At 31.7% G+C, this 26,529-nt stretch overlaps 1 protein-coding gene and 1 pseudogene across 1 annotated transcript in view; one reads left to right on the forward strand and one right to left on the reverse strand.

Annotated features, from left to right (window-relative positions):
• The window catches only part of mahj (LisH and WD40 domain-containing protein mahjong), a 208,664-nt gene that overhangs the window by 136,835 nt on the left and 45,300 nt on the right, over positions 1 to 26,529 (forward strand). Inside the window, exons 24-29 of the mRNA XM_085817765.1 lie at positions 719 to 945; positions 1,053 to 1,128; positions 3,040 to 3,101; positions 11,460 to 11,526; positions 13,646 to 13,732; positions 21,358 to 21,414. Of these exons, the coding sequence (XP_085673891.1) occupies positions 719 to 945; positions 1,053 to 1,128; positions 3,040 to 3,101; positions 11,460 to 11,526; positions 13,646 to 13,732; positions 21,358 to 21,414 (576 nt within the window). The remainder of the gene's footprint in view (positions 1 to 718; positions 946 to 1,052; positions 1,129 to 3,039; positions 3,102 to 11,459; positions 11,527 to 13,645; positions 13,733 to 21,357; positions 21,415 to 26,529) is intronic.
• On the reverse strand, positions 4,758 to 7,571 carry LOC146999146 (uncharacterized; annotated as a pseudogene).

Consider the following 26,529-nt stretch of genomic DNA (forward strand, 5'->3'; position numbering starts at 1 on the left):
TTACAGTATCTAGGAAAAAATATTTTTCATGTTTGTAGAATGTTTTTATTTTCTGCAAAGCAAGATACTTAACCACCAAAGTGGGGCAAAAAAGAGAGAGGAAATAAAAACATGAAATCTAATGTTTTTTCTTATTACATGAATTTCATGTCATCACGGTGAAATTGCTGCCATTTCAATTGTGGGAAATATTTGTTTTAAATTATGTGTGCAGTAAAAAAGTGCATGTGTGCAAATCTCCATTAATTAGCATTAATTTGTAATGGAATTGTATCATATATCTAAATCATATATTTAGTCTTTGGTATTTTCTGATTATTTGTATTCCAGGTTTTAATATTTGGTAGAATTCATGTGGGTTTTTATGTGTTTTGGAATACACATAGAATAAATAACCTACCTGCACACAAATTTTGAGTGAAAGTATACACATTTTATATTTAACCATCATTTTGTCATTTCTAATATAAAATTGTCAATTTCAGTTGCATAGATTTTTGTTTTTTTCCTCATAAAATGTATTGTTTCATGTAAAATATTTCTTTTTATTATTATTTATGAACAAAATGAGACCTATGAGCTAAAGGTAATTTTTTCTTAAACCATTAGAGCTATCATAACTATTTCAGGTGCTAAAATTTTGGCCTAAGTTTGACGAATAGATATCAGTATTTTTAAGTTGTTAATCTTGTAATTTTGATTTTGATTATTTTTGCAGTACACAGAAATAAAGTCACTTTCAGGCAGACTGCAGAAGCCTCAGACTTGCTCAGGAAATTATGTACAGTCACCTGCCTTGAGGCATCAGGAAGCCATTACTCCATCTTTTGGTGGAGGTTCCCAGTCCTCAATCAGTCTGCACTCCATTGTGACGGAGTATCTACGCAAGCAGCATGCACTTTGTAAAAACCCTATGATTACATGTCCCCCATTTAACTTATATGTGTAAGTTTTCTATCATTGTTAAAAATACATGTTTGGGTGAAAGTTCTTTTAACAATTTCAGATTATTTTATTTATCTATTTATTTATTTATTTATTTTGCTTTGCAGACCTCATAAATGTCCAGAACCCCATTACAGACAGAATGCTCCTGTAAATTATGTTTTAAGGCTGCACAAAAGAGAGGTACTCTTTGAACATTTTATTTAATATAGTTTGGTCTCAATGCGCACTGCAACCACCTTGCTACAATTTAGGGATTTTTTACATAAGAAAAGAATTATGTCTTTGAATTTAAAAAAAAGGGGGGGATTTTTGTGCATTTATTTATATTTTGTGTTTTAATGGGGGGTTTATTTCAGGAAAATTTTATGGTGATTGCTGTAAGAATAGATTCGAAGTAATTGCTCCCTTTAGAATTTTATGGCAAAATACTGTATTCCTGCAGAATGTTTAGTTATTTTTTTTCCATTGCAAGCAAATTAATCAAGTGCATATTTAAAGTTGATATGAAAACCAAAAAATACTGTAGAAATTTTTTTTAACTCGAAATGAAATGAAAGGAACACATAGAAAAATTGTGATGTTGCATAGTAAAGCTGCTGTACATGTTTATGATAGTTTGGTACAATATAAAAATTTAGTTTCTTCTACTACAGTAATATATAAATATCTCAACCATTATGACACTTAAAAAATAAAACTGTTATTATATTTAACCGCCATTTTATTAGTAAAACAGAAGTTTTTTAGCTTGTATGAGGAAGAAATGGGAAAGATAAGTTTGATAGATTGTAGTATGTTATATGCAGTGCTTCCTTAAAATTTTAGGACTGAATTCATTAAATAAGACAAGATTTGAAGAAAATAAATCTTTTACTGTTGTTTAGTGACTTGTATATTTTTTTGGATGCTGTAGATCTGTTAGTCTTTTCTTAGATTTTGCTACATTTGTATTCACATTTTATTTTGCAGTAAGTGTATAAAGTTAATTTAACTATTCATATATTTCTTATTTTTGGTCAGGAAAATTGTTTCATTTGAGGGTGGAATATCAGGGAAACTAAAAATTAAATTCAGTGAGAACCATAAAAAATTCAATAGAGGAAAAATAGTTTAAAAAAATTTTAAAATTCTTAAGTATGTAAATTCAGTTCTCATGACATTAAAATACAGTAATAATAATACATGAACATAATATACATGCATATTGTTTATACTAAATTTGAACAAAGAGATTATATTTTGGAAAATACTATTCAAAGTACTGTACAAATCAAAATATTAATTTAACTGTGATACTCTTTTTTCCCTCTTTAAAGAAAATTTGAATATTTAAATTAAATTTTAAAAAATTTAAAAAAAGATATTGAATGATTCTTTTAAAAGGATTTGCATTCAGTTTGGTTTGAAATTTGCTTGAGACTCTCTTAAAGGCTAAACTAACAGATAACTTATTTGCGGTCTCTGACTTTCGTTTGATATTTTGTCAAATCCATGGTAGGAAATGGGAAGCTAATAAATTTTTTACCTGGAGAATCAAACTGTATTTCTGATTAGAAATCTATCAATAAATAGGAAATTAAAACTTCTCAAGTATGTGATATGTGATCGTTTTATTGTGCATAAATTATTATTCAGAAAATAAGTAATATAATTTCCTACTTAGGTCAACAAAGACAAATCTTATTTAAATTTATTTTTTATTAACATTATCAATACTTGATGTTACAGCATGTTTGAAATTCTGAAGCTTTCAGTTTGCATCAATATTTCAAATATACTCACAATAACATGCAAAAGATTGACAAAGTATGTTCTGGAGGCTGTTTTAGTTAACATTTGCCAACACTGCCAACCTGCAGACAGTGAATCATTATGATAAAAATCACCTGAAAAATTTAAAAAAAAAATTAATATATGAAAAAGCTGTATTAACATCAAGTGTCATCCACTACAAGTTTTAAAAATGTATTTGAACTTGAATGGATGAATAAAAAGTATTTTATTAATGATTGGAAATTTGAATAAGATATAGGGAGAGTGTGAGCTAATAGTAAGAATTTAATAATCATAAAAATCTTTTCTCTTATGTAGATGGCTACTGCAAATGGAGGCATAGGAGGTGCAGCTTTGAACAGAAAGCATATTTACAGCAGGTCAGTATGTTAGTTACTATTTTACTTATATTATGTGAATACTGTCTGTCTATTGTAAGAACAGCTCTCGCCAGTTTGTCTGCGGCTGTCTGTTGCCGTAAAAACAAGCCCTGACCCATTTTTCGTAGGGGTGTCTTGAAGATTTACTTCTCAGTTTGCTACCTTGGCACAATTAAAGATGATTTGGCGATATTCACATTTTGTTTTAGTTTCAAGTAAAATACTCATTGACCCTTTGCGTTGACCCCCGACATTCAATTTCCGAAAATGAAAATTCGATGGCGTAGATAAAGTTTTTGCAGTTAAGAAACGGTCTTTGATTTTGCCGTGTGAGGTACAAGTCGCTGAATTTGCCATCCTTCTACTAGATGTACAATGAGTAAAAATATATCAAAATAACTTGTAGGGAAATACATTTAAAAATCCGTGCTTATTTTTGAAGAACCATTTTAATTTTTACATTAAAAAAAAATCATGCTATTATTTTGCTTCTTTTTTGTTTATTTGTTTGCTTGCAAAATCCTAGATAACATCTTAGAAATCTACTTGATTGCCCCATTTTCTGTAATATAGTATAGACGCACTTCATAAATGTAAAATAAATTAAATTTTTATATTTCTCCCCTCTAGCTAATCTACTGTGAACATTCAAAGCAATTTCTTCAGTCTTTAAATGCCTTTCTGCTATGTTTTTATTTCAAAATATTCTATTAATTTATTGCTTGGGCTTTAAGAATGACTAAAAATTCATATTTAAATGTATCTGGAATCATCTGAAAATAAAAGCGTTTATTTACATACCTATGCTCTCAATAAAAACTTTTTGCAAACATTTCTTCTTTTCCCATACCTTCAAACTAAACCAAAAGCTGGTCAATTTAATGGCGAAAGGAAGCAAAGGTAAATTAAAATCAAAACTGCTTTTCCCTTAATTATCAGTGGTTTGGGTTGGTTTATATGATTACGAAAAGCCTCCAGAGTAAAATTCCTAAGAGGAGGGATGCCTTCGTGGAGGTCTTGCTAAGGAAAACTGGCTCGTATACACGTTACACATGGAAAACGCCCATGCAGCCAGCCCGTTCACGGGATTCAAACTTCGGACAAGTGTTCAGTGACTTTACTGATCGGCCGCTACTGGGCCTCTTAATTACCAGCGCCCATTTATGCATTATGCTGTTTTTTATAGACACTAATAGCTAGTAGCATAATAAAATGTTAAAATCAGAACAAAATTAAGGTCTCTTAAATTATTCAGTTACGTATTTTATATTTAAAATTATACGAAATTTATATAATTATACAAAATTTGGCTTTTATAACTGCAGTGAGCATTGTTGCATTAACATAATATTGTATTAATATTTTCATAATAAAACAAAACTTATTTAATTTCCATTAAAGATTAAAAATTATTTTTTAAGCAAATTATACCATGGCTTGTGGGTTCCCAAGAACACAGTAATGGGAAATGAAGCAACCATTCAGTATTCTTTATTATCCACAAGGGGGGTTTCGCCTCTGCCGAAGGCTCATTGTTGCCCACTTTTGGTAATCTTTCATTTATATAGTAGCAAAGAAGATACTGAACCTAGAAATATCCTCATAACTTGACAGAACTATCAGATGAAGAAAAAGGATGCCTTTCTTTGAGGACTTTTATAGAGGTATAACATCTGAAAAGTCGTCTGAATCACTGTCACAAGATTCCGTTTCTTCTGAATCAGAATCGCTGCTGCCAGTTTGAATTATTAATTCATCCACTATCTCTTCTAGAAGTTCATCCTTGTCCCAATAAGAATTTTCAAGTTTTTCTACATGGTTGCAGTGCGCCTGCCATTCTTGAGAAGTGACTTCATCCAAAGCTTTTTGTGTTAAATTTTTCAAATTTTCCAAGCTTAAGTCCCCAGTCACATTCCTTTCCCTGATCAGTCTTTTAACTGATGACCAAAGATATTCAATTGTGTTTAGATCACAGTGGTAAGGAGGGAGGCGCACAACATGATGCCCATTTTCATTTATGATGTCAGTTTTATAGATTACTTTTTTAGGACAATTGCATTCTATTAAGTTAAACAGGTCCGCTTTTTGCATTTTGGGATCGCCGCATATCGTCTTCTTCATCAGCCAATTAACCATTGTTTGTTTTGGTAGCATATTTGGTGGGTGTCGGATCTTCAATTTTTGTGTGATAAGGGGCATTATCCATGCATACCACACTTTGGGGTCATAAATTTGGAAGAAGCTTTTCCAACACCCATTTTTAAAAATTTCCATAGTTCATTTGCCCATGGTAATCCCCACTTTGAGCTGATGCTTTATATACAAGTTGGGCACCTGGAATAAATCCTGCAGAAGAGCCAGCATGGGCAACAATCAGTCTATTTTTTGAACTGACATTTATCTGTGCGCCCAAAACCGTATTATGCTGCCAACATTTCTTAAAATTTAAATTGCTGTCAATCCATGTTTCATCAATGTAAACGATGTGGCGTCCACTTGCTCTGAGTTTTGTCATTTCGCGTAAATAGCTGTTCCTCCAAAATACAATGTGAGGTCTTTCGGTAAGAATTTTTCTTTTGTTAACGCATTTCTTCCAGCGAAAATTCATTGAACGCAAAACTTTGCACAAAGAGTCTTTTTGCCACGGGAAGTCTATTTTTTGCCTTAAGACAGGCAGTAATTTCCACACAGATGGCACTTTCTTTTCTTTGATGTAAAAGTCTTGTATTGTCTGCCGTATAACGCATTTGTCAAAATTGTCAATTTTGCAATTATGATTAGCAGATCTTTTACGTTTCTTTCCAAGCGTATTTAGAAGTTTATCTTCACCCATTGTTGATACTTTGCGCTTAATTTTTTCAACTGTATACTCAGATACTCCAGTAGCTTGTGATGTTCTCTTCAAAACTTGAGGAAGAGAAACTACTAAAGAGTTCGCCGAAGCTTCAGAATCGCAGAATTCTGCGGCATTTTACACGATTTGACGTGCCTGAGACTTTAAAGGTTGACCTTTCTTAAACTGGAGGAGCATTTTAAAAAATTGGCGATTAACAAAGCACTACAAAAATCAAGCTAAATAGAAGCAAATTTGAACAAATACCAGTACAAAAGATATAACAACGAGAATAAAAATATCTAATAGTAATAATATAAGGCATCCTTTCTAAGAAAAGATGCGTGCAGCTGGAATGAATGAGAAGACGAATGATAAACTCTTTTCCCTTTAGCCAACAGTCGCCAAAAACAAAATAACAATAAAGCAACCCTTGGTTCGTCCCTATTTGAAATATACTAGCCCTGTTGCTATAACGACCGCCACCCGCCCTGACACCGTGACAGGAGGTATTCTTACCGTAGACAGATAGTATAATGGTGGTGCTAAAACACTGTTCTATCACTTGTTGCAAAAGTCAACTAGTGGTATAGAAGAGGTGTAAAATATTAGCAATGAATATCCATTATTGGTTGTAGATACTGAATATTCATCAACAGCTGGGTATTATGACCATTTGACCATATTATGGCCGTTTGGTCATAATACCATATGTAATAAATCAAGTAGCTGTGTGAAAAGAAAAATTGTTAACCTAATGTTTGTGAAAATTGCAACACTATGAAAGAATTATGCAAATTGATCCAAACATACAGGAAATGTAAAGTGAGGTAAGACATGCAAATGATTAGAATTACAAAGCGCTGAACCATGCATGGAATGAGAACTGGCTGCTTATTCCATGTATATAAAACACTGTAAAACTGCATTGAAATCTATTTATCATTGTCTATATGCAGTGAACATTTAAGTAGTGGGTAATTTGCCTCATTAACAACAGAAGATGCCATACCAACAACTAGCGGAGTTCGAACAAGGCTGTATCAGCAGTATGTGAGAGGGTGGACTTTTGTATCGATCAATCACAGCTCGTATGCAGTGTAATGCCACAACAGTGATATGTCTTTGGAAGAAATGGACAGAGGAGAACCAAACAAGGCAAAATCCTGGCAGTGGGGCACAGTATAGCACGAGATGTCAAACACATCATCTGCATGGCTGTGGTGGATTGTAGCGCATCCTTTCTTATGCTAGCACAATGTTAGAGCATGGCTACGGGCGTTGTGTTGTCTAGCTCCACCGTTCGTCACCATATGCTGCAGCATAAACTGTGTGCAAGGGTTCCTTTGCACAGGATTCCTGTCGCCTAATCACAGACATCTTCAACTGTAGTTGGCACAGCGACACTTCATGTGGAGTGCCCTGTGGCAGCACAGTACAGGTCAGTTCGACACCAACGGTTCGATGCCAGCGTTTCGATGCCTGGTCAATTCGACACGAGGTCACTTCGACGCCAGACTTTTTTTGCTTTTCTTTGACGCCATACTTTTCGTATTTTTATTTATTTTTAGAATAGGTTTGCATCATCATTCAACTAAATTTGGTGTCATCATCATTTAGTGTTTCATACCCCACATTATGGGAATTCATAGATGGTCACAGGCGTGTTCAAAAATCAATTGATCAACGTTATGAACAATTTGTACATGGAGATGAACCGCCACACAAGCGGAATAGGTATCTGCGAGCTGATAGGAGAATTAAAGTAATAGTTGAAGATTTTGAAAATCGTGAAATAATGGAATACCTGAAAGGTGTGGCACATAATTTTGCAACGGATTATTATAATAACAGATCTGTGATATAATCTTATTTATCTCTAATCTTATTTATCTGTAATTATATTTGTCTGCAATATAATATAACTACTTTGTAAACATATGTTTATTTACCATTTGTGTATTTTGCCTTTTTGATGCTGTTTTGTGAAATAAATAAATAAAAAAACCCTCCCTCATGTCCCGGGGCCTTGACGTTGGCGAGGGGGCTTCTCACTAATCTGGGACACAAACAAAAATCTAGAACACTTTCACATATATATTTATTTCAAATATACATGCAAATAATTGCTAATTCAGTAAATAAAAATCAGTCATATTACTTATTTATATTACTTCATATTTATTCTAAAAATAAATAAAAATACGGAAAAAAATATGCCGTCAAACTGCCCCTGCGTCGAAACGTATGGCGTCAAACTGCCCCAGCGTCGAAACGACCTGCTTCGTGGCAGCAAGTTGTTTTCTCCAATGAATCTTGCAACAATCTAGAGTACAGTGATGGAAAAGTATGTGTCAGACATTACAGAGGGGAATGTCTGCTTCTACTGTGTGTTATCCAGTGTCATATTGCAGAAAGACCATCATGGAGTGGGGAGGTATTGAGTATAATTGTTGATCCCATTTAATGCAGAGTGTAGGAAACCTCAACAGCGATCACTATGTAAAGGAAGTTGTGGAACCAGAGGTCTTCCTCATTCTTTGGCTTATTCCATATGCTATATTTTAGCAGGATAATACCCATGCACATGTTCCTCAGACTGCACAAGCTTTCTTTAGGGCACAGCAGGTTTCACTTCTTCAATGGACTGCCTAGCCCTCCCCCTCCCATGGATATGTCGCCCATTAAGCATGTCTGGAATTTCATCAGTCGGCGACTCGCTCTTACAACAGGTTTCACTTTTTCAATGGATTGCCTATCCCTCCCCCCCCATGGATATGTCGTCCATTAAGCATGTCTGGAATTTCATCAGTCGGCGACTCGCTCTTACAACTGTTAGGGCACACACCAAAACTGAACTTCAAGTTGAAGCCATATGGAATGCCATTCCCCAGCACAATATGAACAGACTGCAATATGACTACAGCATCTCCCAGTTTTTAAATTTAAACCTTTAAGGAAAACATTTCCCAGCAATAAATGAGATTTATTGTTATAATGAAACTTAAATTATGAAAATTCCATTTCCGTGCCCCAGTGATTTTTAGCATGACGTTTCTTAGTAAATCTTTATTTAATACAAATTATCTTAATCTACCATAGGCATTTGCAGAACATTTTATGAAGATTCAACCAATGTTTAATCATTCAAACAATTTAATTAAATTTTGTTTTACATCAATACATGATACATTGCTATGTTAGTTCACACAATAGTATGCAGATTAATTATTAGTTTTATATTCATTCTATTTTAAAATTACTTTGATAAATAAAACCTTTCTTTCTGTGCTCAGGATCTTCTGTGTCTGAAAAAGATTAAGCAAACTACAAATGCAAATTAATCTATGGACATAAAATTTGGAATATCTTATTATATTAATAGCTTAGATATTAATGTATTTTTCATTGGAAATGCATTATAAATAGTTTATTAACTTGAATCATGCAGTATAAAGTGAATTTAAGGCAGTTCTTAATTCGGTAAGGTTTTATTTGATCTGTTAATATTAGTTAATCCCAAATTTCTAACACACATGAAGTTAATTATTGCTATGTCTGAAGCAACAAGAAAGTCATGAGAAGGTTTGTATAACCTTTTTGTTATGACATAATTTTGAAGACAAAGGCACTCTCTTGTGCAACAATATCAGCTTGTGATTATGCATCTAAACAGAACAGTCAAATTTAAGTTAAATATTGAATACTAGTGAAGGACTCCACAATTAAATATTACTAGGAACTGACTTAGGATTCTACCAAAGCATCAAAATCAAAATGTCAGCAACAAGAGAATGCAAAGCCGAATAATTACACCTATCAGAGCTGGCAGGAAAGTAACACATAGTTTGTACCCAAAGCCACAAACATGCTCTGTCAACCTCAGTTTAAATATTGGCTTTTGATTTGCATTCTGGTAAGGAATACAGAAGTTATAGTAAAGGCTGGAATTGTGAATAACTGGCTAATTAACATTAAATTCCTTATAATTGTTTTGAAATAATGTAATATTGAAGTGGGAAAAAAGCCTCTAGGTTTTTCATATTTATTGCCAAGTTAGTTGCTGTGATCCTGTTATAACAGTCAATGTAATTGACTCATAGTTGATGATGATGCATTAAACTTTGATTATTGAAGTTATCTGTCGTACATTAAGGGGCATTCACACTGGGTTCTTAGTTGTTCACATCTGAGCTAAAGGAATTGGTTCCATGTGGTGACTAACACCATTTTACATGAGCTTCATATTTTTCAACTGAAGAAAAACTAGTTTTATCAACTCCTAGAACAGTGTCAGCTGTGCTTGATATCTCTGTTTGTTCCTTTACAAGTGCTCCACTTGAGATTGTTTTGGTGCATGACACGTATTTGGTCTAACAAAGCAAATGATTATATATTTATCTCCTAGCTCTCAAATTTGTTAAATGCTTTCTCTTTGCACTTTGTGTGTGTTTGGATAGGATATGTTAAAGGTAGTGTTCCTGTGTCACCAGTGACATCCAATCTTGATGATGATGTTGATTCATAAACTACGAGTCTGTATTATTCAAGCCAGTGCTTAAGTCATACTGGGTGTACTTCAGTGTCTGAACATAGGATCATTGTCTTTATTTTAGAGCAGAAATATGAAAAGTTAGTTATTGCTCTAGATTTCATGATTGCCTGCCATATGTTTTCTAGTTACTCCAGTAAAGAAGAAAATCCCTCCACTGGAGAAGAAGCAACTGGAGAAGAAGGGAGCAAATTGCCAAATCCTGATGACAATTAATTAATGTCTGTCACATTTGGTTTGAGTAGTAATTTATAATTTTTTTAAAGTGTGAAATGTGAAGAATGTTGCTCTTGCAGGGTTTTGAATTTCAGACCTTCAAATTGCAAGCTGTATGTATTTTCAATTACAATACAAAGACACACAGTAAGGAAAGAGAAGATTTCTGATATTCTTTAAAGGGAGACTGGGGAATAGGGGGCATGGTTGCCAAATCCTGGTTGTGACGAATCATCTTCTGCAACATTTGTAAATTCAGGTGAAACTTGTAGTATCATTAAGTTTTTTTGTTAAAGGAGGAAACATGGAAAATCAGCAGTTGTCTTTACCAGGATGTGAACTCTGGACCTTTGCTAACAAGACCTGCTCCTAATTTCACAATAAAAGCTCATTGTAAGGAAGAAGAAAATTTCTTAACATGTGTATTGAATTGGACTACAACCTGGATGTGTATTACAGAACAGAAGGATTTCACATAGAGTATATATAATATGTGACAATAAATTTCAATAAATTATTTTTAATTTGAAGTACTCGGCGATATGTGCCAGTTAAATTGCTTGCCGTAATCATTTGTAGCGGAACAATTCTTTTTGACGTACCCTGTGCATTTTAGATAAAGTATGTGTTTTGAATATTTAATATATATTTCTTATAATTTGTATATTTTGAATTGTACTTAAGCAATATTTCAGATAATTTATTAAATATGTTCTGTGCTTATGGCATATTAATGTAAAAATAATCGTATTTCCAGGTTCAGATTAGTACGTACCTTTAGAGATGTGGAAGGGAATTTTGATTTTTGTACATCTTCATTTTTAGTAAGTGTTTTATTCTTGAGCTGATTTAAGAATTTTCAGATTAATATTTTTAAGGTGTAATTGTTTGATTGTCCTTTGTGTGTATACATGTAACCAACAAAATATAATTTTTTCTCCCATGTTCAAAATTGAGTAGTTATGTTTTATGTGTTCTTAATGTATCTAATTAACAACAATTATGCATGAAAAGAGCATGAAATGAAAAAGCGATATATGTAAGCTGATAGCATGTTTTGCACCTAAAAACGTAAAAGTGCTGTAATGTATATGGTATGTACTTTATGGTAAAAATATTGTTTGTTTATATTCTGGCTTGTTTGTTGTAATTAAAGAATTTCTCAGTTTGTACGCATTATAAATTATTGCTGTCTGTTTTACAATTGCTCAAAACTGTATATTTGTAATTATTGCCTGGCTTCAAAAAATTTAAATGTTTTATCAGAATTAATAAAATATCTGTAAATTTGTGTATATATGGCACATTAAATTTGGTCATTAAGCTATAAAACTGATGAACATAAGTGGTTTGAATTGGGTTCAAATCTAGATGAAAGAATTGGCTGCCTTGAGATATTTGACACTTGCCTCATATCTGACCAGAATGCAGATAGTGTCCCTTTAAAAGTACACAACAAAGGCATCACCTGTTTAGGGAAATGGGCCTTGCATGCTTTATAAGCAAAATTATTCAACCCAAACTGGGAATATTGAGGAAAAGAATCCATGATGTCCTAAGTTTATGCTGTATTTTGTGCAAATTGCTTGGTTTTTTTAAATAGGTCCCCATTCTTTTCCCTTGTCAGTTTAAAAAACAACTTAAATTTACTGCTGAACTACTTTTCCTTGACTAACATTCATAATTTTTAGATGAAATTTTTCAAATACTGTATATTGAGTCATCCTGTAACTGTGATTTTTCAGGCAGGACTTGTTAAAATGAGTGATTTTCATGGATGTATAATGAGCAAAGACAACTTCATTCAGATAAATTCTGGCTTTCAATCATATAGATAACAGTTTGTTGCTTTCATATTCCCTTAAGAAAAATGGGGTGATAGAAAGCACATTAAACATGTCATGCTTTTATGAGTTAAAAAAAGGGAATAGTGTAGCAGATGTTGTGAAAAAAGAAATCCATATGCAACTGCTGAAGAATTAGCAAAAGAGTTTCATTCATCATTGTCTGCTGTTCATCTCTAAAATTCACACCACTCACATCCATTTCTGTAAAACTAACTGTGGTACAAAGTCTGAAATCCAGATGTACAATATCTGAACCACCAATCAAAAAATAAATAAATAAAATAAAATCTCCCTCCAGCTTACAGAGTCTAGGAATGGTTAACATAATACTCAATAAAAGGAAACGTGCCATAAATGCAATTTTCCCTCTAACTAATGTTTCTGCATGACACTTTTGAACACCTACCAGCTAAGGGGTAGTACCATGGCCAGTGACAATATTTCGTTGACATTGTATTGGTGTTGGCCAGGATTACACTTTCAGACTGTGGAAGATTTGGGAGTGGGTAGCATTTTTTTATCTGACCTAAACAATAGCCAAATAAAGCTCCAACGTTGCCGTGTGTACATGCCATCTTACTAGATTTAAGCCAATGGTCTTAAATCCAGCAATTATTGAAATGCCAACATTTTTGGATCTTAGACTTTACTGTTCATGCCTTATTATTATTGTTTTTTAAATAATCATCCAATTTTTTTCATTCTTACAAAGTTGGCAGGTGTAATCTTAGTGCAGTTTACAAATAGTTTCGTAACCAGAAATTTTGTCTGCTTCCTTCTGGTTTGACAGCATAAAAAGGTAACAATATTTACTGTTATTGCATCTGTGCTATATATTCAGTCCACAGTTTATTGCTTGTTGAATTAAACATAAATTTTGAATCTAGTAGACACATTTCTAAATGTTGGATTTTCTCTTTTGGAAATAGTGACATTTGCAGATTAAGTTTTTTTTTGTTTGTTTTTGTAAGAAACATTTATATGTGGTTTTTATATTAGCCTAGTTTATTTAAAAGTTTTTTTTTTTTTTTTTTTTACTGTGATCTGCTTTAATTGTACATTTATTTCTAATATATCTTTGTTCTCCAAATTCTAGAATTACAACTACAATAAAAGACATCCCAGGATACTCATTGGGACCGTGAATGGCACAGTCAAAGTATTCAATGTAAACACAGCTAATGTATGTGTTCTGTTGTTAAATTAGTATTTAAATTTATTTATAATACAGAGTAAGGCAGAAAGAAGCAGCCTGCTGCAAATGCACTAACAAGCAATTTAATTGGCATGTATTTACCTATGTTACATCAAATTAAACTTTGCCATCTGAGTTTCACATCATGCATTTTGGATACTGTATTTATAATCCTTTTATCATGCAACACATGCAGTCTAGTAATTTCAGTATACACATGAAGCATGCCAAATGCAATTGATGTGATATGAATGATCCACATTTTGAGTTCACTCTAACTAAATGTAAGTGGTAGCACAAAAACAATGCATTTAAAAAAGGAAACGTGCCATAAATAAAGGAAACGTGCGATAAATAAAGTCCAATAATTCTGCATTGAATGGTTCAAGTTCTCCAATAATCCGGCACGTTTTCATTGATATTTCTGCCATAAGATGGCAGGATGGCATTACTAGCATTTAGTTCAATAAAGCTTGACAGTTGCTTGCCATTTTGAGTCAGGCCTTTGTTTAAATTCTCACATTTATATATTTTTTGCTTTCTTCATTTTAATTAATTAAATTTTTTTTTTTGACATTTGATAGTGTTGGAAAGGGATAAAATGGAAATAAATAACTTTAACAATTCAGCAAAAACTGGATATATTAATCTATTTCTAAAACATGAAAACAGGAATATAATGGAAGAATGTGATATTAAATCTTCTGTTATTTATAATAGAAAAAGCAGGGAAAAAATCTACAAAATTTCTTATCTGAGTCTGAAAAACATCACTACTCAGTAAATATTTTAAAAAAAGTCCCAGTTCAACCAACTGGATGGTGTGTTGTATACTTGATTCAGTATGTGTTGTATATGTGATCAGTATAATGGTTAGCAATGCTGGTTGCCATATCTTTGGGCCTGCTTTTGAATACCTGAGAAGGCTTAGATATTTGTAAGTCTATCCTGTCTGCCCCTCATGTGTTTGTTCTCCATGATAATTGTGATGAAACTTCTCCCTTCTTCTGGCTGTAATTCAGTTATCTCCTGTGGTGCACTCTGGGCAACATTCTTGATAATGAGATGGCTAAATGATTGATGGCTGTTAGCCATTCCTGAAAAATGCATCAAGTTGTTAGCATGTAGCCATTTGAAGCAACAGCAATATGTGTAATTCAGTGGAGAAATTTCTGAAGGTAAACCCAAATTTAGGATTGATTGTATTATAATAAACATGCTGAATTAAATTATAAGTATTGTGTTTGTTCATGTTTCTAAACATCCTCCCACCTTGCAGTTTTCTAAAATTGCAACATCTTGGATGTCCAGAGGTCCAGCTGATGAGGAACTTTTACTTATCTCCAGAATCTTATCATTATAGGTCTCTTTGGTATAGAAGACTCAGTAGGTGGTTCAGCTATCCTTGATGCATCAGTCTGATGTCCTAAAGGTAATTGCACTGTGAAGCATCCATCCTCGGTAAAATTCTATTAAAATGTGAACTGAGAAAGGCATTGTTGTTTGTATCATATGACAAAACAATCTTAAATTGAGCATGTGTAATGTGTGATACGAAACTTAGGATTTCATACAGAACATTTATAATGTATGCCAAGAAATTTGGATAACAGAGGTAAATATGTGCTAATTACATTGGTTTATTGTAACCCATGTGTAACAGGATCATTCTTTTTGACTTACCATGTAATTTTTTATGTACGATACTTTTTGATGAGTAATAGTTTTGATGTTACAAATATCTAGTAGAGTTTTTTTTTTTTCTTTCATATTTTGCTCATTAGATTATGCTGTAGGTATGTAGAGTAGCCTGATCTCTCTTGACAGACTGCAGTTTAAAGGTTCAGTCACAGAATATAAGATTTTTAAGCTATCTTTCAAAGTACAACAGTACATTGAATCTAATATCATAAATTGAATGGTGTAAATAAATAGGCGTATCTGAACTGTGTACAGAGCCGGATTTACTTATAAGGCAACACAAGCTATAGCTTAGTGTCCCTACTTTCTTGCCCCCCCCAAATTAAAATATAATATAAATAGTATTAAAATATAACAGATTTATAAAGGGCACCATATCTCAAATAGCTTAGGGCCTTATCAAGTCTAAATCTGGCTGTGACTGTGTAGCTTAATATTGCTTCTAGGACTAAATTGGTATCTGAATATGAAGACCAGAATGTAATTTATGGGACTTATATTTTAAAAAATAATTTTAGAACTTATCAGAGTTGCCACGCTACCGGGAAAACCAGAAAAAGTCAGGGAATTCGAAAATTGACAAAAAAAGTCAAGAAATTTAAATATTTTAGTCAAAATCTGGAAAAGTCAGGGAATGTCATACAGCAATCCCCCAAGAAAGTGAGTTTTGCGGCAACGTTGGAAGCGATCACTTTGTTGGCGAATTATGTATCGGATGAGTGTCATTCGGGCAGCTGGTTCTTTGATGCCAATTTTCGCAGTAATGGTAAGTAATGGTAGGTTTGAAGACTGGTGTTGCAGCATCTTAAGAAAGAATAATTCAGATTTGCAGATTATGAGGTGCACCTGTCACCTCTTAAATTTAGCAGCTAAAAAAGATGCAGCTTCTTTACCAATAAATGTGGATGAACACATTGGTGATATTTATTATTGTCTTGAAAGGAGTTCCAAAAGGAAGGGAAAATTGAAACAGTTCCAACAGTTGCATAAAACTGAAATGAGAAAAATTTTGAAACGTGTGTACATGCTGGCTGTCTTTAAGGAAATGCTTATCTAGAATCCTCGATCAATGGAAGCCACTTCTTGCAATTTTTCAAGAAGAAGTAAATGCTTCAAGAGTTAAGATAAAAGGCTCTATTGAAAGTTATAAAATACCTAAAGTAAATGGAGATGTAGTTACTACTTCCATTGTTAAAAATAGGTTTGAGAAAAATAAAGTAATTTCTGCACCATTCAGCAAGTCAACTGGCAGTTCTCAAAATAAATGCAAAATATAAGCGTAAAACTGGTACAAATTTCTCTCAAAATAAAAAATTGCTCAACACACGAAACATTTTCCGATTACTGTAAGTTTATCTTGTAAAGAATGAATATTTATGTTTTTTTCTTCGGATCTTAACAAAGCTTTTTGCTTTTTTTACAATTCATTTTGCCATTATTCAATGTTCTTAACACAGTTCTACAAAGCAGAATTCCATTAATTCATGTTTTGCAATCAGTGATTTATGATCTGTTTAAAGACATTTTATCAAATTTTGTAAAACCAGCCTGTGTTTTGTCTTATAATTCTATATATGATGTGATTTATGGTGAAATAGAAAATCAGAAGAAAGATGAAGATTTGGTAATAGGAGCTGCAACTACAAAAGTAGTGGAAGAACTTTCAAAAGAAGACAAAAATAAGTTTTATCTTCATGTTAGAAGTTACTTCTGTCGAGTATGTTATCATATACTGCATAAATTTCCAGTCAACGATGAAGTGATTTTGCATGCTAAAGTTGCTCATGTTCCTGCTCTAGCAAATACAGTACAAAGTCTTTAATCCGGACGTCCATAATCCAGAATGATCTATAATCCGGACCTCAAAGCTACAAACTTTCTCTGCATGTGTATCGTTTACGCATGCGCGTTTAATGTGTAACAGATGGTATAAGCTAGGCTAATTATCTGTTTCAGTTAATGTTGCAGATTGTGTTGTTCCTTAATCTTCTAATTGGATCCGGCTTATTATATTTTAGCAGACTGTTAGAGAAATTTTATAAAAAGTAAGCTTGAACTTTCGATTATGTCAAAAGGAGTTTCCAGTTCTGGAGCTGCCAAGGAATCTACAAAGCGAAAGCATGTTTCGATGTCCATCCAAAAAAAAAAAAAAAAAAAAAAGTGGGATGGCTGCAAAAAATGGATAAAGGCATGAAGAAAGTGACAGAGAGGTTAGTGAAAACAAAAAAAATTCGATTGACAAGTTAGTCGGTATTCTCGGCACAGCAATTACAGGACTTGAACAGCGGAACTTTGTAACTGAAAGAGAAATTATGTCTATTTATAGAATTAAAGAGAAAGTATTAGCACATAAAACGAAGCAACTTAAACAACTTAGATTGAAAGAAATGTTTAATAAAGTAAGCAAATAAATATTAACATTTTTTTTTGTTTAATTTTGATACCTTTTAAATCATAATTGCTCTTTATTTCATAAATTATGGTTTCATATTTTTAATTTTATAATTTCTGCATGCCATCTTACCAGATTTAAATTGATGATCTATTATCTGGAAAAACCCCTAATTCGGAATCGCTGAAGTCCCAACGAGTTCGGGTTAAAGACTTTGTACTGTACATCTTTTTCTGATATAAGATACTTTTTGAACAGATTTCCTGTGTTACTTCATTTAGTCATGAAAGATGATGATATTGATATTGCCACTGATATACTGCAGTCGCGATTTTGCTGTTTACAATTAGAAAACTTGGATGAAGTTATAAAATCAGCTTGGATTGACACCCAGTGGAGTTTAATTGGAAAACTGAAAGATGCTGATGGAATTTTAAAATATAGTGAACTGTCTAGAATTATGTTGGCCATCTTGACAGTATGAAGTTTCTTTCTTAACGAAAACAAAATCTGCCACTGTTCATAACATTTGTACGAAAACTGATTAAAGTGTCCCCCCCTTTTTTTTTGTGTGTGTGTTTTTGTTTTCTTAAATGATGCAAGTAATAAAAAAAATTTTTACGTATAAGGTATTTTTGTGTTGCTGACATTTAAGAATTAGTAATTACTTAAAGTTAATTCATTATTAAAAACTGTATTTTTATCATTTAAAAAGTCTTTTTAATATTGTGAAAAATCTCCTGATTTCTTAAAAAAATCTCCTGATTTTTGAGTGTCATAGGTTCGCAAATATGTATGTAAATAAATAGCTTCATTCATCTTGATATTTATCCGAGCAGTCAAAGTTTCTTCAGCCTTTGAAATTATTTATGCCTTTGGAACTGGCTTGGAGCAGTTTTAGAAAATATTGAAAGAAGTTAGAAGACTAGCTGCTATCAGTATTGTTAGAGGGGGAGAAAGAGCTCATAGACTAGATTTGTAGAGATTACTTTGCTGTTTTATTTAAAATAAACAGCCTTTTCATTTATTTATTTATTTAGTAGTTTTAGTTTGAAAATTTTTTTAAATTGTAATGCTGAAATTTTGTTTCTTTAACCCCTTGATGCGCACTATATCATTTTTACTGTTTTAGCCAGAAAAAGTCTAGAAACAAGTAATATGTGAATTTAAAAAAAATCTACACTTGCCCATTTATCTGTGGGTAGTGGTTGCACTGTAAAACCAGTGAACATCTATGACTTTGAAACTTACTGAGGTAGTGGGGGAGAAAACTTACCTTGTTCCGATTGCATTACCATAAATGATGAAATTAATGAATTAAAAGAAAATTGGTATTTAAAAATTGTGTTTTATATGTATATATTTTACAGTAAATCATTAGAAAAAATAACAAATAAACATTTATGTAAATTTTTCTATAACATTAAATCATAATAAAGCAAATAATAAGGATTAAGAAAAAAATTCAGTGATTCTTTTTTTTTAAATATCAAATAACAAAGTTATTTTCTATGAAACTATTCAAAGCATATTTTGTTTTTTTGGTACATGCATAGACCAGCACTGCACGTTTGACACATGTATCTTGTTCTCTGAGGTTTCTGCCTTGTACTACAAAATGTGCACTGCTGGGATTTGCATTTTTCTGGCATATAGTCTGCATTCTTTAATCTCTTTTCATCTGACACATGAAGTTTGTGTTTTTTTTATGTTTATAGGGCGTGATTTTTTTAAAATGAAAAAGCATGCCACCGTTTTTTTACTTTTTTGTCAATTTCGAATAAGCTTTTTAACTGAAAACCTATATTTTTATTATAATCTATAAAGGTATTTGGACATTGTATCTGATTTTTCTAACCAGTTTTTTTTTTTTTTGGTGTGCTTTCTATGATGGATGAAATAATAGGATCGACCAAGCTAGATAAAATGGTAACACATTTTTTGTCTTTCCATTTAAGACAAGTTACTTTGCCATTATACTGTACAGGCAGTAACCTCATCTTAATTTCGCATTTTCTATCAGCGTTTTGAGAAGTTTTTCTTTCTTTTAGTATTTATAGTTCCATGATAAAATACATTTTTCATTTCTAAAAACTTGAAAAGTTCATAAGATGCAAAAAAATTGTCCATGTACACCCTATGATTTTTACCATACAAGAGCTCACTTAACATTTTAAATTTCAAATTTACAAGCCTAACTGCTTTCATCACAACACATCCACACCTTATATCAGTATTTTATTAGTTTTTTTTTAGGCAAGTATTGTTTTAGTGAACTTCTGCCTTCGAAAGAAATCATGTGTTTATGAGTCGACTATTTTTTCCTAGTCTTAACAGACTGTCAAATCGTCCTGACAAATGCATCAGAAGAGGCTGAGTTTTATAAAGTTTGTCAAATGGTTTATCCTCTCATTTTGGCATTATGTTGTTATCATTCAAATGCAAATTGCCAATTACAATGTTTATTCCAAAATAAATCATCATAACCTGAAGAGTTTTAGGAAATTAGTTTCAAAAACTAATTTCTGTGAGTAAAGAAAACTGATCTCTATGAAATAAACTAATTTCTGTGAGGAAGAGTAAAGAAAGTTGTAAATATATCAATGAGTTTTGGATCTTCCGTAAAAGTAATTTCTGCCTTTTATTGCACATAACCTGTGTGATTCTCAAAGGACTTGGTAAATTTATATCATCAGTTTCTGACTGATCGTCACTTTCATCCTCTAGCTTTTCATAAACAGGAAGGAAGAAAAGGCAAAAGTATATTTCCATCTCCAATACATTCATCCTCAGAGACCACTGATTCTGGATCTGAAGGTAGTTCTTCATTCATCTAATCCTTTGTAAGGCATTTTAAACCTCAGTCATAGAAAAAAATATTTACAAAATATTTTAAATTTAAATAAAACTTTTATACAATTTCCATTTTCAAGTACATAAAAATAAATTTATGAAAGATCTTTTTACAAGAAATTGTAAAACACATTTTCACTGTGCAGGTGCACGTATTGTTTAGTAATAATAATAACTCTGTGGTTTCAGTCCCCCTTAACAGTATCCTCATAAACATAAACACTTCTGCTTCACAGAAGCAAAAACCACTGTGAAGAGTCGATGTTTACATTTGCTCTTCACTATGTTGAAAGCTTTATTGGCTCAATTGTTCCACCCAGAAACCACAAAGAAAATGCCATAAGTTTACAAAGGTTGTTCACATGTGTAGTTTAATTATTGCTATATTTTTATTGTTTATGGTAGAAAGGATGGTATGTAATGAATAAATTTAAAATTTAAAGTTGTTTAATAAAAGGAAGTTATTTTGTATCATTGAAAACAAATTTTAAAAGGCATCCGATTTGGAGTACAAAGACCTAAAAATTGCAACCTTAAAAGATAAGTAATCAATTTTGATTAAAAATTTTAGAAAGAATGGGGGGGATTTTGGTGGTTTCAGGGCACAACTACTGCGCATCAAGGGGTTAATTTGTGCTGTATTAAATATTTTATTTTTCTCCATTAGCAAGAATTTAGTCAAGACTGCCATGTTAGAGGTGTATCACATGTTGAGTCAAAAGAGGTAAGTTTATATTTATGAATGTAAACTCTTTCCATAAAATGTGGACTTTTACTTTGAATTATATGCCTTCAAAAAAGTGGTAGTGAGTTCTTTTTCTTAAATTCTGATCCTAGAAATGCTCCGGTCATTCTCTTTCAATAAAGCCCCAACAGTGTCTGAATGGATAAGACTCTTGTAATGGAAATGTGATGATTTTCTTCGTGGAAATTATTAAATATACACGAGAATTACTTGCATTCCTTAAAAAAAATTTCAACTTGTATTTGTTGCAGCTTTTCATGTGAAAAATTTGCAATACAGATAAGAATGCTTCATAGAACCCCACTGATGCAAAATTTATACTGCTCGCCAACTGCTTGTTAGTAATTATCAATTTTAGCATGACGCACCATCTATCGGCTCACATCTTTAAATAATAATAATAATAAAGTTTACCAAACAAACCCACTAACTAAATGTAGGTGAATAAAAAAAGTATTATTCGTTTCAAGAGCTGTAAAGTTATATTACTAGGGAGAAATATTTAACTGAATGGTATTTGCAAAAATGTTTTATTTTTAGGTAAAGTAGCACAGATTGCCTTCAAAAGTAGCAGATATAAAATTGCAAAATGAATAAATAAATAAAATCCAAAAATTCTAATTAATTTAAATATTCATTATGCATTTATTTTAAATATCTGTTGTTATATGAGTAGAAAGACTGCAAAATAAAAATTTAGTAAACAACTGTATTTTTCACGTATTGTGCAAAATTCATGGAGATATGCATAAAAAAATATTTTCAAGAAGTCTTTATGCATTGTAACCTCCTTGCCAAGAGAATGCCACCTTAACACTCGTTTTTCTCCTACATCATAGATTGCGCAGGCCGCAGAACCTCCTTATTTGTAATGGTGCTCCTTATTCCAACACTCTTATTTGAAATAGTGCTCTCCGCAAAAATTCAATCAGTGCAAAAATAATATAAAAACTCTGATATATGCATTTTTGTTCACCACACCGCAGGACTCATACAATATGAAGTAATGCATTGGTTACTTTTTTTAAAAATATATTTCCTGTTTTCATTCTCATGGATTTTGAATTACTATTGAGTAGCAATGTTTAGTAACCAATTTGTAACAAGCATGGTAAAATTACATAATTAAGTAAATTTAAGATAGATGAAAATTAGTATTTGTTTCCAGAACCTGTAAGATACTTCTATGGATGAAATGTTTAATTTAATTGAATGTGCATTACCTACATGTGCTTTTCCCCCCTTGTAAACAGTGCTTGCAAAAAGACATTTGCTTAAAAAAATATGTGTGGAAAATACTAGAAAAATAAAGATTAAAAAATTTAAATATCCATCATCTTTTAATAAATTACACAGAGAAAATTATTTATTTAATGTTAAAAAATTGCGGAGGCATGTTTATTTTCAGAATGACTTGCTACACATTCAACAACATGATATTTTACCAATGATCCAATAATTAATTGCCAAAATTAGTACTTTTTTTTATCTTCTAATTTTGTTCTTACAGATTTTGAAATACATTGAATTTTTCAGTTTGTAGCAAGCATATTAAAAAGATTTAGGTCAACATAATATTTTATGTAAAGGTAGAGAATTTTTTGTATTTACACAAGTGTCCCACCCATATCAAACTATTTTCATAAAACTTTGTCCTTTTATTTTGAGAAATTTCAGAATTAGAAGGCTTTATTTAACCATATTTGCAAAAAATAAAGCACCTAGCTACCTTTTCTTAAAATACCTTCAATACAGTTATTAATCTATTTTTTAAAATAAAGGTTTAATACAATAACTTCTGATAGATTTAATAAAATCTCATTTGTTTTATTTAATTCTTGAAACTTAGATAAAATACAGTCAAAAGTCGTTAATTCGGACACCCATAATCCGGACCTCAAAGCTACAAACTTTCTGCGCATGCGTCGCGTAAGACCTTTACGGCTGCGAATATGCGTGTGCGCAAAATACGTTTACGAATGCGCGTTTAATGTATGACGGACGGTATAAGCTAAGCTAAAATTATCTAATTCAGTTAATATTGCAGATTGCGTTGTTCCTTAATCTTCGAATTGGATTCGGCTTATTATTTTTTGCAGAATGTTAGAGCAATTTTATAAAAGTAAGCTTGAACTTTCGATTATGTCAAATAGAATTTCTGATATATATTTACTAATATGTAAAGGATCTACTAAGTGAAAGTACGTTTCAAAGTCCATTAAACAAAAAATGGAATTGTTCCAAAAAATGGATAAAGGCACATCCTTTGTTTATCTAAACTTTAACGTTTGTTTATCTTTAACGCCGCGCACGCGCAATGAATTGGAAGTTGATCTGTCAGCACTATCCTTATCTTCAGGGCAGATGTTTTTATTTTATTTGGCTTATAATTCCTTACTAAATGTAGTATTTCATCACAATGTACTCCGTCTTTGATATGATTTAAATCAAATTCCTCATCATTATAATTCACTTCTGATAACGAAGAAAGTGACAGAGGTTATTGAAAACGAAAAAATTTCGATTGACAAATTAGTCGGTATTCTCGACACAGCAATTATAGGACTTGAACAGCGGAACTTTGTAACTGAACAAGAAATTATGTCTGTTTATAGAATTAAAGAGAATGTATTATCACATAAAAAACGAAACAACTTAAACAACTTACATTGAAAGAAATGTTTAATAAAGTAAACAAATAAATATTAAGCTTTTTTTTTTTTTTGTAAATTTTGATACCCTTTAGACTACTACCACAGCGTAGCAATTCAGTCTTGTGTATATGACAGACTGCTGATAGTGCCTTTAAAACATCATTCTTTGTCCTCTGTAAAATGTTGCCATAGAAATTGGTGCTGTAGCACAGGAGTTCCCAGCAGAGTTGTATAGTTTCTTTGCAGTCATTGGAGTTTTAAAGGGATCAGTGATGATCATAGGGTCTGTAGCTCAGATATGAACTGGCAGTTGATCAGCCTAAACAAGATCCAATTGATTAAAAAAAAGAAAATTATTAATAAAAAAATTGATATTTAATTGTTTGTTTACATAAAACTACATCATATTGTGAAAAAAGAATCATATGAAATACACTAAAATTGCTTAATGCAATATATTTCAAAAACAAATAATATTTTTTGTAATGTATCCATTTTTTATGCAATAAGTGCAATATGCAGAAGTTGAATACAAGATAACACAATAATAATAATAATAATGATAAAAATGAGGACTGCAAATACTAGAATAGAAAACAAGAAACGGGATATATATTTTTAAACAGGGTGATTTAAGAATTAAGTTAAGCAGTTTTATGACAAATGTTAAAAGAAATTACATCAGTATATTAAGTGCAACCATTACCAGTACATTAAGTGCACATTAATTAAATTTGAACTCTTGCACAATTAGAATCTATGGTTTTGCTTCTGAAAACATGTTCATTACTTTGCATATTATATAATTAAATAATAATAATATGCAAAGTAATAAAACATAAATTGAATAAACCTTTAAAAAAACTTTTTCTTGCATTCTTAATCTCTTGTGTTTAAGTTATTTATGTGTATTTATTTATATTATGATTTTGTTGTATACTATACATTATAGAGAAAAGTGTTAGAGGCTTCATAAAGTAAAGCATTCTCTAAAAGAGGTTTTAAGAAAAAAGAATCATTGGTGTAGTGGAGCTATATGAGGAGAAACTTAAGCAGAGAGACTGGGGGGGGGGACACCTTCTATGTTTTCCTCTAACATTCTGCATCAACTGCATAAACCAAATTTAATGAAAGGGCTTTCCCCCTTTTTTAAAAATTAATCTTTACCACTACATAGCTGTGAAATGGGAAACTCCTGTTTTTTCATCACATCTCTCAGTCTTCCCATAGATTACCTAATCTCCCAGTGTTAAAATTTCAGCCTTTTCTGAAGAAAATGTTTCTTAGCAATAAATGAAGTTTAAATTGTGCCAGTTTCATTCCCTCAGCCCTAGTGAATTTCAGAATGATTTTTCTTGTTACATTTTATTTAATCTGAATTGTATTTTTTATTACATTTTATTTCATTTGAATTGAGTTTTTTGTTACATTTTATTGATTTTTCTATTAAATTTCGTTTTATCTGTGTTGTCTTAATCTACTGCAGACATCTAGAGATTTTTATATGAAGATTCAATCAATGCTTAATTAGAAATATTTGTATTTAATTTTATTCTACTTGAGTATATGGTACATTAATAACTTTGTCTACACAAATATTATGTACACTGATTATTAATTTTATTTTCCTTGTATTAAAAAGTTATTCATATAAATAAAAGCTTTTCTTCACTACTCAGGATTTTCTTAGTATAAAAGTGTAAGAAACTGACAAAATTAAATTAGGCAAAGAAAATAAAACTTAGAATAACTGATTAAATATTAGTATATTTTACCTTGGAATTCTATTACAAATAGCTCAATATCCTGAATCATGCATTACAAACTTAATTTAAGTCAGTTTGGAGCTCCTTCAAAATGGCATCGCTGTACAGCAGGAAAACTTACCAATTTTCTTCCCAAAAATCTTTTAGTTTTTAAGATTTCGGGCGGGCAGCTATGCCATTGTAATGAAATATGGCATGTAAGGAATTACTCATTTTCCCATGCATGCTTTCATGGTGCTTTAATGTTTTGGTAGCATGCAACTACTAGCTCCAAAACCGTTGGCACCAGGAATAAAAGTTCTACGTAGTTCTGCACTTGGTACCAGAATAAAGTATAGTAAGGAATAATTTGACACCATCTGTATTTGGTTGTATGTTGTTCCTCTCTTCCAGCCACTTTTTAAGTGGGTGATAAAAGGAATTATTGCATTTCCCCATGCATGTTCATGTTGTAAATGACAGCATATATGCTAGCCAAGTGGAGGATCCGAACTTCGAATCACATTTTAAGAGCATAGTTGATTTTTAGTTTCCTGCTCTGAAAAAAATCTAATAACTCTGCAAGCATGCCTCTCATAAATACTTTTCTTTTGTAGTGATTAACTATGGCAGAAAAGTGTTTGTGCTGTAGCTAATTACTATGGCAGAAAAGTGTTTGTGCTGTAGCTAATCAC

This window comes from Stegodyphus dumicola, chromosome 1, assembly GCF_044657685.1.
Source record: "Stegodyphus dumicola isolate Sdum_Otavi_A_Nest chromosome 1, ASM4465768v1".
In the NCBI taxonomy this organism is placed as follows: domain Eukaryota; kingdom Metazoa; phylum Arthropoda; class Arachnida; order Araneae; family Eresidae; genus Stegodyphus; species Stegodyphus dumicola.